This window comes from Tripterygium wilfordii, chromosome 14 (assembly GCF_013401445.1).
Source record: "Tripterygium wilfordii isolate XIE 37 chromosome 14, ASM1340144v1, whole genome shotgun sequence".
In the NCBI taxonomy this organism is placed as follows: Eukaryota; Viridiplantae; Streptophyta; class Magnoliopsida; order Celastrales; family Celastraceae; genus Tripterygium; species Tripterygium wilfordii.
This window is the reverse complement of record NC_052245.1, coordinates 3,602,602-3,611,751: the sequence shown is the minus strand read 5'-3', so window position 1 is coordinate 3,611,751 and position 9,150 is coordinate 3,602,602. Positions and strand designations below refer to the sequence as shown.

Here is a 9,150-nt window from a genome sequence, read left to right as displayed (position 1 = left end):
TAGACCAGGATTTTGGCTGTTAAGACCAGCAATGGCAACGGCATTCCCCAGTCCTGCATTCCTCTGGTAGTGTATGAGATCGACCGGAAACACAAACACATCACCCTTATTTAGTACTGTGGTGATGTGACGGTTTCCGGGGTTTGAAGTGACAAAGCTAAAGAAAGCCATCAATGTGTATTTGTTATATTGCAACTTGCAAGACTGGAACAACTAAGTCAAGAGAAAAGTTAAAAGACTGAAACAAGCATTCAACTGGTTTTGATAAACTAAGCAATTGAAGAAATCAACAATACCAAACAGAAGGAAGAGCAGAGGGCTGAGGGCCAACCCTCAAGATTACAGTACATCGGTTGAGCCTCTTATTCACTTTACTATGGAAAAAAGAAAAGAAAACAAGACACTTGTTCTTAATAATCTCTCCAGCTCCACACTTGTACATCTACTTCATAATTTCACCTGCATAAGATTCAAAAAAAAAAAATATACATATATATATATATATTAGCTTGCCTCTTGCCACAATATAATTTAGAGAGTTTAACTGCTTAAGTAATGAATTTGTTAATGTGTGTGTGTGAGAGAGAGAGAGAGAGAGAGAGGGAGGGTGTACATGGTTCAAAGTTGGCAGTGCACTTGTCAGGGAGTTGCAAGGCCATGTTCCGGTCCACGCCAGTAATTGGAGGGCCGTTCACCAGAACACACAAACAAGGCTGGCCAAGAGTCTTGACAGCATTGCAGCAGGTCTCACTAGGAGGGATGGGGCTGAAGGGAGCAACTGCTGCCCTACAAGGTATGAGCTGAACAAGTGCAGAGAAGAAAGTGCTTGTACAGGCAGTGCCCCTGCCGCGCTCCACATAACAAGTCATCACCAGCAGAAACACCAACAATGGCAATGCCTTACTGTGAACAAGTTTCATCTTTTGTTTTTGAGTTGAACTTGTTTGGCTACTAATTGTATCTTTAGCACAGTAACAGAGCTGCCTTGCAAGGGTTTTCTTTTGCATATATATATACACGCATGATATTTCATGCCAGTAGGCACCTCTATCCTAACCCTAGCTCACACTAATCATGCTACTTCTGTGCCAACTCTTACACTTTATCAGATCAATATAGAAATGGTAGGTCAAGCAATACAATTCGTCTGCTAACAATCTGCTAACAAACAGTTACTAAGCTCAAACTTCATGATTCATCGTGTCGTCAGCTTTGTTTGGAGTGATACAAGTAGTGGTTTACTGAACAACAAATAACTAGCTCATTTAAGCAGACAATCCAACTTCACAATTCCAAATACTTTTGTGAACTTTGCAAATTATTATGCAAAGTATTGGGGAAAAAGCTAAATGATTAAGAGTACATCATATCACCAAGGGAAAAAAAAATCCATATCAAGAAACTTTGAACTCTCATATTGGAACCAATCAGCTTTTTGTGGAAGTTCATTTTTCCACAGGTGTAGATTGAACTGAAAATTTCAGAAATGTCATTAAAACAACGCATACCATCCCCAACATTACACTGCGTAATAATTTTCCTGTGGCTTCCATAAATTTTGTGAAAAATGTACCCGACGTTTTTATTTATCGCAGCTTATTCCAACTCCCACAGGCAGCAGATGCTGTGACATCTTCATCTTCAAAGTTCAAATAACAACAATGAGACTTTCTTGTTCAACAGACAACTAAGAGTCGTCTTTCTTTCCTTTCAAATTGATCACTGCTAACTCTTGTTCAACAAACTCTCCTGCACACATGGGTGGATATTTGCTCGCAAGTGGTGATTTTGAAAAATGGCCTAAAGGCTTCAACATGGCATCCGATGCAATGTGGGCAAACAACTTGATATGACAAAGAAACAGTACAAGTAAGCACAAGATGCTACGCACTTTGATAAAAGTCATCTGCATCTAGGGAAAAGAAATAAACACAGAGAATAATAAGGATGCACATAGGGAAAAGAAATTGGCTAACTTCACTTACAGTTGAGGACACTCTCCATAGACTACGACTTTGCTCTGATGCTAATTTGATTGCTTCTGTTGTCTTGCTTGTGACAACAACTTCGTGCATGCCAGCCATGCAGTCACCAGCAGTCAACCACTCAATCTACATATAAAACCACACAAGGCAGAAACAACAAATTCTCACATGCCATCAACCACTCTATCCACAGACAAAACCCCACAAAGCAGACGCAACAAATAATGAAACTATTGTACAATTCATTTTAAGCTGAAGAATTACTCAAGAAAATGAGGATGAATCATAGTTCACAGATATCAGTGCAGCAGAGGGACCAGAGCACGAGTCACCGAAAAGACAGATATACAGTTCAACATTATTTACTTCTAATGAATTTCTATCCCATGCTATTGTACACTATAAAACATGAAATTATGCATGACTATAGATAGCTACACCATTTAAAACAAGTGACAATTTCACTGCCAATTACAACAAGAACAAGTGTAAGCTTTAATCATTACTACAAAGTATTCTTAATCATAGCACCAGTAACCAGACCCGTACCTGCTTTCCTGTCTGAATGAGGAGACATCCCACAGGAACCTTCACCGCAACTTTCTCTCCATTTTTTAGCCAAATGTTGAGGCCAGGAAACCTACTTCTGCCATGAATAGTAAGGAAGTTGAGGTCATAATGATATCCAGCAAAAACAGTGCCCTCCTGGCCATATAGTTGGAGGTCGCTCCCTGTTGGAGCAAGAAGATGTGGTCCCTGGGTTTGAAGTGAAAAATGGAAGGAAAAAAAGGACTACTTAGTGAAGTGTATGGAGTTAATGGAAAGAATTGCCAAACTATGATGATAATAAGATATACTCCATTTCTCAATACAAACAATACCATTGATAATTTGTAGGAAGCGAGAACTTTAATTTACTGTTTACAACAAAATTTACTATTAGATGATACACTGGAACACACTACTAATATATTTAAGGAAATGCTGAAGTATCTGATCAAGTTAACACTTAACACGTAATATTTTCAGAATCTTGAATAACACATCTAATATAAAAATAGAACCAGTTTTTATGTAATATGTATTAAATTTTCCTTTCTTTTCTTCTCGTATGTTTGAGAGAGATGCAGGTCACCAGGAAAATAACATTTCAGCCACATCTTGACATAAAAGTTTTATTATTATAACCCCAAATGCAAATACTGTTGTCAAAAAAGAAAACATGAGATGCCATGAAAGTTGATGTGTTAGCAGCGCTTCAGCAAAGTGCGTCAAGTGAATGATAAATTTCCACTTAGGGGGACCTGCTTCAGTCATCCAACACTGAAATGTATGTGGGCCACTATATTCCCACCAAAAGCATAAAATACCAAAGAGTGAGGTTTGCAATCTGCAAAGGTGTTGGATTGGAGTCCTCAGCCAAAATACTTTGCTTTTGTTCTTTAAATAAACCCTTCTTGTTTTCATTAACTTATCTTGGTATACAAAATAAATAAAAAATTATAAATTAAAAGAAAAAGGCAGAACAGAAATATAAATGATAAGACCAGAAAATGTTGATTACCTGCTTCATCAGTGAAGTAAAAGCATCCATTGGCAAACCAAACCCAATTGCTGCCATTTCAGCAACAGCCTAAGAGGAAGTTGAGGAAGAAAAGAATGATATTTTATTAGATGCACCACACGCAGGAAGAGTGAAGTGCCAAACCACATCAGTGACACACCTCTATTGCTGAAATCATTTTGTGTCCCCATGAATCCATGGTATCTTTCCACTCAGGAAATCCCTCAGGTATGACAGGAGCTGAGTTGAGCTCCTGACCAAGCCCAGTCCAAATTAGAATATAACAGTCAGGTTACACATAAACTGAACAGGAAGAAGGGCCAGATGTTAGACCTTAAAACGGCTGTTTGATGGGCGAGGACCTATTCTCCACATGTATCGCCACTTGGGATCCGGTCCCAAAGGAGTTGACGGCTGGAAATCTTTAGGCATTGCTCTTAGTTTATCTTGCATCTCTTCATCAACCAGGCTTCTTGGGACTTCCACTCCCTCTGGTGTTACGCCAACCTGTACAATATGTGCAAGAAATTCTAGCAAGGTTTCAACTAGAAATACATAAAATCGAGAAAAATTGTACTCCATTGGAGCACATTTTGTTCCATCAAAAAGCCTTATACCTCTGATAAGGGGGGCCTTATCAACCTCTAATTTCAAAAGCTTCTGCCCCTTGGGAGGGGGAGAAGGGAAAAGGAAAAAGAACAATCGATTAAGCTAGATAGCAACGAGAAATGGGGAATTCAAAGGAACCCATGGGTGATAGGTCCTCATTAAATTGATCAAACACCAGATTCTCATTTTCTTATTGAGCAGGTGGTCGGTGGGTTTTGGTATAAGCAATAAGGCAATGGCTCTAATTAAGGGTAACTAGGCGACGACTTTCGCGGGCATTGCAAAGGAGAAGGTTCGAGAATGTTCCAAAAGAATTAAGGTCAAATTTCCATCGCACCCCAACACTCCCCCAAACACTTATGAACGTCCCTGCCAAGCATAACCTAAGTATATAGTCTAAACATCTGTTTCCAAGGATAATGCTCATAAGTGTTATTAATAAACCTCCCAACTCGTCTTTCATAATTTCATTCTTAACAAAAACATGTCAAAATTCCCTGTGTAGTAGAGGCTCATAAATTACACTGATGTGAAAAAACTACAGTAGCTGTCATCGAGATCATTTTTTCTATCATTCCTTGCCATATGAGATCTTTTTAATCGATCAAGAAATCGAGGCATTTTGCTTTAACAAAAAATGGAATACTCAACCAGAATAAGTCAACTTAAGATGTTCCAGTGTTTCTCTGCATTTTTCAGCCAGGGACATTGAACCTAAGAGTTAAGACCCAATTTTTCTTTCTAAGTTTTTTTCCTACAGTTTCTCAGAAAACTGATCTATCCTTAGCATTTTACCATAATGTCATCACTCAAGTGCTCAATAACTCTCCCAGAAATAATTATACACAAGAAGAAAGCTTGTCACAGAAAGAATAAAATAAACCTAAATCTTTCATGCCAATTGAGTGAAAAATGCCAATTGAGTGAAAAATTCAAAATAACGAAAAAGAAAATAAGGCAAGTAAACTCCCTCAGAAGTCAAAACGAATTGCACTTGACGTTACAGAAGTGAGTTCAATTTTCCAACTTTTCCACATTTTCACTGCAATTGAAATTATGAATAAACAATAATGAAAAACCTGGTAATGCAGGTGAGGGCGCTCCTGGAGGCGTTTAAACTCCGGGGGTCTTTCAAAGTACTTCTCCATAACATCTATGAATCGATCGTTGTCCTCCGCGGTGCACCTCGGATCCTTCACCAGCAACGCCCCGGTCTCCCTCAGCAGTCGACTCACCTCCCCGCACAGATCCCGGAGTTCCGGCCCCAGTCGACAAGCCGAGTTGTCGTCGAGTTGTTTGGGGGCGATCGCCAAGTACGGAGAGAGATCTATCACCGGCAGCTCCATATTCCTCTTAATTTTTCTAATAGGGAAGAGGGAAAAAGCAATTTAGGAGGGAGGGAAAGATGCTAAAACAAGGAGAACGAAAATGGGCCTTTACATAAAATGCCCATTCTCGCGAGGAACCTTAATATTCTATCACATAAGCAAGCCCTTATATTTTGTAAAACGGATCAATTAAGCCATTATACTTTTTTTCAGATCGTTCCTGAAGGCAAAAAATAAATAAATCCGAGCATTATCCACATGGTACTCGATCCATTTAAAACCCGAAAATTGATCCCACAGTCATGGTTTAGTGTCGGATTTGGTTTTTGATGTCGGGTTTAAGGTACCCGAATCGTTTAATAAAAAGATCCATTATATCATCTATAAAGGTATACTACTAGGATACTAAATTATAACATGATAAACTGTATTAAAACGTATATCATCAAAGAAAAAAATAAAAATATTAAAAGTTAAATGGTAAACGGGTACCCGATGATAAACGGCTATGGAACGTTTCTGGGTTTGGAAATTTAAATGGTTTTGGAACGGTTTTGGTATAAAGTATCTTAAATGAAAACGCTCATTTTTGTTATAACGGCATGGCATTGAGGTAGTGGTTAAATTTATGCCATGTACTTTTTTTAATGATTATTGACATGACATAACATATAACATTGACCAAGAAAATTAGTAATTTAAAGCATAAGGACTCAATCCATCCGTTTTACAAAGTACAAGGATTTCTGTAATACTTTCCCCTTTTATATTCTCTATGTAGGGGGTTCTGTGTGCTGCTAAGTTTTATATGTTATGTTTACTATACTCATGGTGCAAATTCAAGACGCGAAAAACTTGAGGATGACTCACAAAACAATTGTGAATTCAATTAAGTTGGAAGAACCCCAAAACATCAATCCTAGCTCATTTCTGCCATCAGTGCCCTGCAATTTTTTCAAGAGGTTACCCTGCTCAAACTGATAGCTTACCTGTTTGCATCGTTGCCTGCTTCTTTTTGTGCAAGTTTATAATAAAAAGAGGGCGTTTGAAAATGTAAATACTGAATGGAACAGTTTATTTTACACACAGAAGAATAAAGCCTAATGTGCAGAACAGATGGATCATTTCTTCCCGTAGCCATCCATGTTTATAGTCACAAGGTTCTAATTCTGATCTTGCAATCCATAAAACCACAACTTCAGTCATCAAAGGACTCAAGCAGATGATTGCAGAACCAAGTTTTATCAGTATTTACACTTGCAAACACATACCAATCAACTACAATTAGACAGCCCTATGAAAAGATATGACAAACTTCCAGCAATGAACATATCCATACACTAGAACATAAGTAAATTTCCTGCGTCGTAAAGATGATGGTAAATGTCTCTTCTAATAAAATGACCTGACACAATAACAAAAGCCCAAATGCACTATTAAAATGAGGTAGGATCATTGTGCTCAATTTAACTCCAGAGAAGGATTAGCTTTTTGGAGGAGGGAGGGACAAGGGTAGGTAACAATGAGAGAAAATATCACTACAAACAGTCCTAATTCTTGGCAAAACTTGATCTAAAAGAAAAGTTCATGAGGCTTCATGCCTGCCTTGAGAGAAAACCTAGCAGCCAAGTAGGTCTTCAAGTCTGGAACTCCTTCAACTGCTTTAATCAATGGTGTGTCCACAGCCTTTTGATCATCCTTCTTCTCCTGAGGGAGCTCATTTTTGTCCTACAATTTGCATCAAAAAAGTTAACAACTCCTGCACACAAAGCTACCGCAATGGCAGGGTCGGGGACAAGTATTATGTACATAGACCTTAAACACACATAACATGTGGAGAGACTGCTTCTAAGAAATGAACTTGTGACCTCTAGGTTGCACCTGCAAGTAGCCCACATGTTCGCCTATAAGGTGAAAATCAGCTAAAGAAACCAACCTCTTTGTCTGCCTCAAAGAACTCGCCTTCTCCCTTCTTCTTCTTCTTCTCAGATTTTTTGGCGAAGTACTTGTCATCAAATTTATCCAAGTTGACTCCAGAAATATCAACCTTGGTTGAAGTCCCAATTACATAAGCTTGATTGACACGTCTTAAGGGAACACCATTGACCTTGAACGGTCCTATTACAAAAGCAAAAATGCATTCAAGTCATTGAAATATTTGGTATAGAATCACAATAGTAGGTTATAGAACAGAACAAAAGGATCAATTCTACAACCCAATAATATTTCTGAAAAAATCTCAACCACCTCTAACAAGGTCCAATAAAGTGCTTAAGGACACAATGCCTCAATAGCATTCATTGTACTGATATGAAAAGTAAATAACCAAATAATACAGAAAATGGGGAAACAATGCAGAAGAACTCTGACATTGCTGAAACTACATAACAAACATTTAAGAGTATAAGCAACAGTAGTACAAGAAAAAATGAAGGAAACATGCAACCAACTGCCTTAAACAACTACAGAGACTCCACATAGACCCGGAAGAATATGTCGCACATCATCTATGATCTAACACTCAAAATACACAGCAAGAAATAAATGAACAAAAGGAGAGCCATCATACACACCAGAGATGAGAAGCAACCCAGATGGCAGCTGCTTTAGGAAAACCACTCGCTTGCCCTTGAACCTACCAGCAAGGATGATAAGCACGGTACCTGGGGTGATGCTGGACCTACAGAACAACCAAATTAATAAATTACCTAAAGAGACACGCTAACCTTATAAGTGATGACAAAATATTATAAAGATAAATGAACTAAAATGACTGGCCAGATGAGAGTAACCTTCCAATCACAAACTGTGAAACAAGTAATTTGATACACCCGGAGAACAGCAACAGATTTATCACATAAACAAAGAATAAGACGGAGAAATCAAAACTCAATTAAAATGCAAACTGACTAAGCACTAATAAAAAACTCACTAATGCACCACAATTATATCCATGCTCTCACATTACATTTGCGCACAGTCATACATATATCAGTAGTTGCTCGGCATTTTAATTGTGTAAAGACAACTATATTCGTAAGGTTTTAAAAAAAAAAACAAAAAAGGGGGGCGGCCATACTCTTTTAGAATTAAACCCCTCGGTATACACATAAAAAGAGCATATCTTCCCAGAATCAGTAGTAAAAAACAAACAAAATGGTAAGCCCAAAAACGATTATGTAAATACCAAGCCAGATACCTGAGCTTTGTGATTCTTGGTTTGTGCTTGTTAACAAGCGGTTTCTTGACATCATCGGCAGGGTAGAACTTCGGCGGTTTTTCTGGGGCGGCGGCTGCCTTGGGCTTGGGGTCATGGTGTGGGAATTTTCCGCCGTTTTTGGCCTTGATTGCCCACAGACCACGTTTGTGATACATCTGAGATCTTGAATACTTTCCAATACCCCTAACCAAATCGGGGTTTCTGGATGCATGAGGCTTTCTCTGTTTAGCTGCCATTGCCAAAAGCTCTCTCCTCTACCTGATGGGTTTGCGACTGGAAGATTTAGAGAAACCCTAGTTGTTGTTGACGTATAAGGCTATATCCATTAAAACTTTCCTTCTTAATGGGCCAAATTTAAAACAGATCCAATGGATCTTGATACTAATAATTATTATTTTTTAAAACAAAAGAAAAAGCGAATAAATGGCAGCCACCGTAAATATC

At 38.4% G+C, this 9,150-nt stretch overlaps 3 protein-coding genes across 3 annotated transcripts; all 3 read right to left on the bottom strand.

Moving 5' to 3' along the window:
* Positions 1–313: 313 nt before the first annotated feature.
* Positions 314–1,253, bottom strand: LOC120015373 (protein M7-like). Its single transcript, XM_038867776.1, has 2 exons — positions 614–1,253; positions 314–459 (listed from the first exon to the last, which is right to left on the bottom strand). The coding sequence occupies exons 1-2, from the start codon at positions 1,005–1,007 to the stop codon at positions 443–445; spliced, it is 411 nt and encodes a 136-aa protein (XP_038723704.1). The 5' UTR covers positions 1,008–1,253; the 3' UTR covers positions 314–442.
* Positions 1,254–1,394: 141 nt separating this feature from the next.
* On the bottom strand, positions 1,395–5,552 carry LOC120015372. The gene is made up of 7 exons (XM_038867774.1): positions 5,238–5,552; positions 3,883–4,056; positions 3,710–3,802; positions 3,550–3,618; positions 2,535–2,741; positions 1,986–2,111; positions 1,395–1,843 (listed from the first exon to the last, which is right to left on the bottom strand). The coding sequence occupies exons 1-7, from the start codon at positions 5,502–5,504 to the stop codon at positions 1,688–1,690; spliced, it is 1,092 nt and encodes a 363-aa protein (XP_038723702.1). The 5' UTR covers positions 5,505–5,552; the 3' UTR covers positions 1,395–1,687.
* Positions 5,553–6,777: 1,225 nt separating this feature from the next.
* On the bottom strand, positions 6,778–9,003 carry LOC120014542 (60S ribosomal protein L6-like). The gene is made up of 4 exons (XM_038866520.1): positions 8,686–9,003; positions 8,060–8,166; positions 7,423–7,604; positions 6,778–7,214 (listed from the first exon to the last, which is right to left on the bottom strand). Exons 1-4 carry the CDS (start codon positions 8,940–8,942, stop codon positions 7,059–7,061), a joined length of 702 nt encoding a protein of 233 aa, XP_038722448.1. The 5' UTR covers positions 8,943–9,003; the 3' UTR covers positions 6,778–7,058.
* Positions 9,004–9,150: the final 147 nt, after the last annotated feature.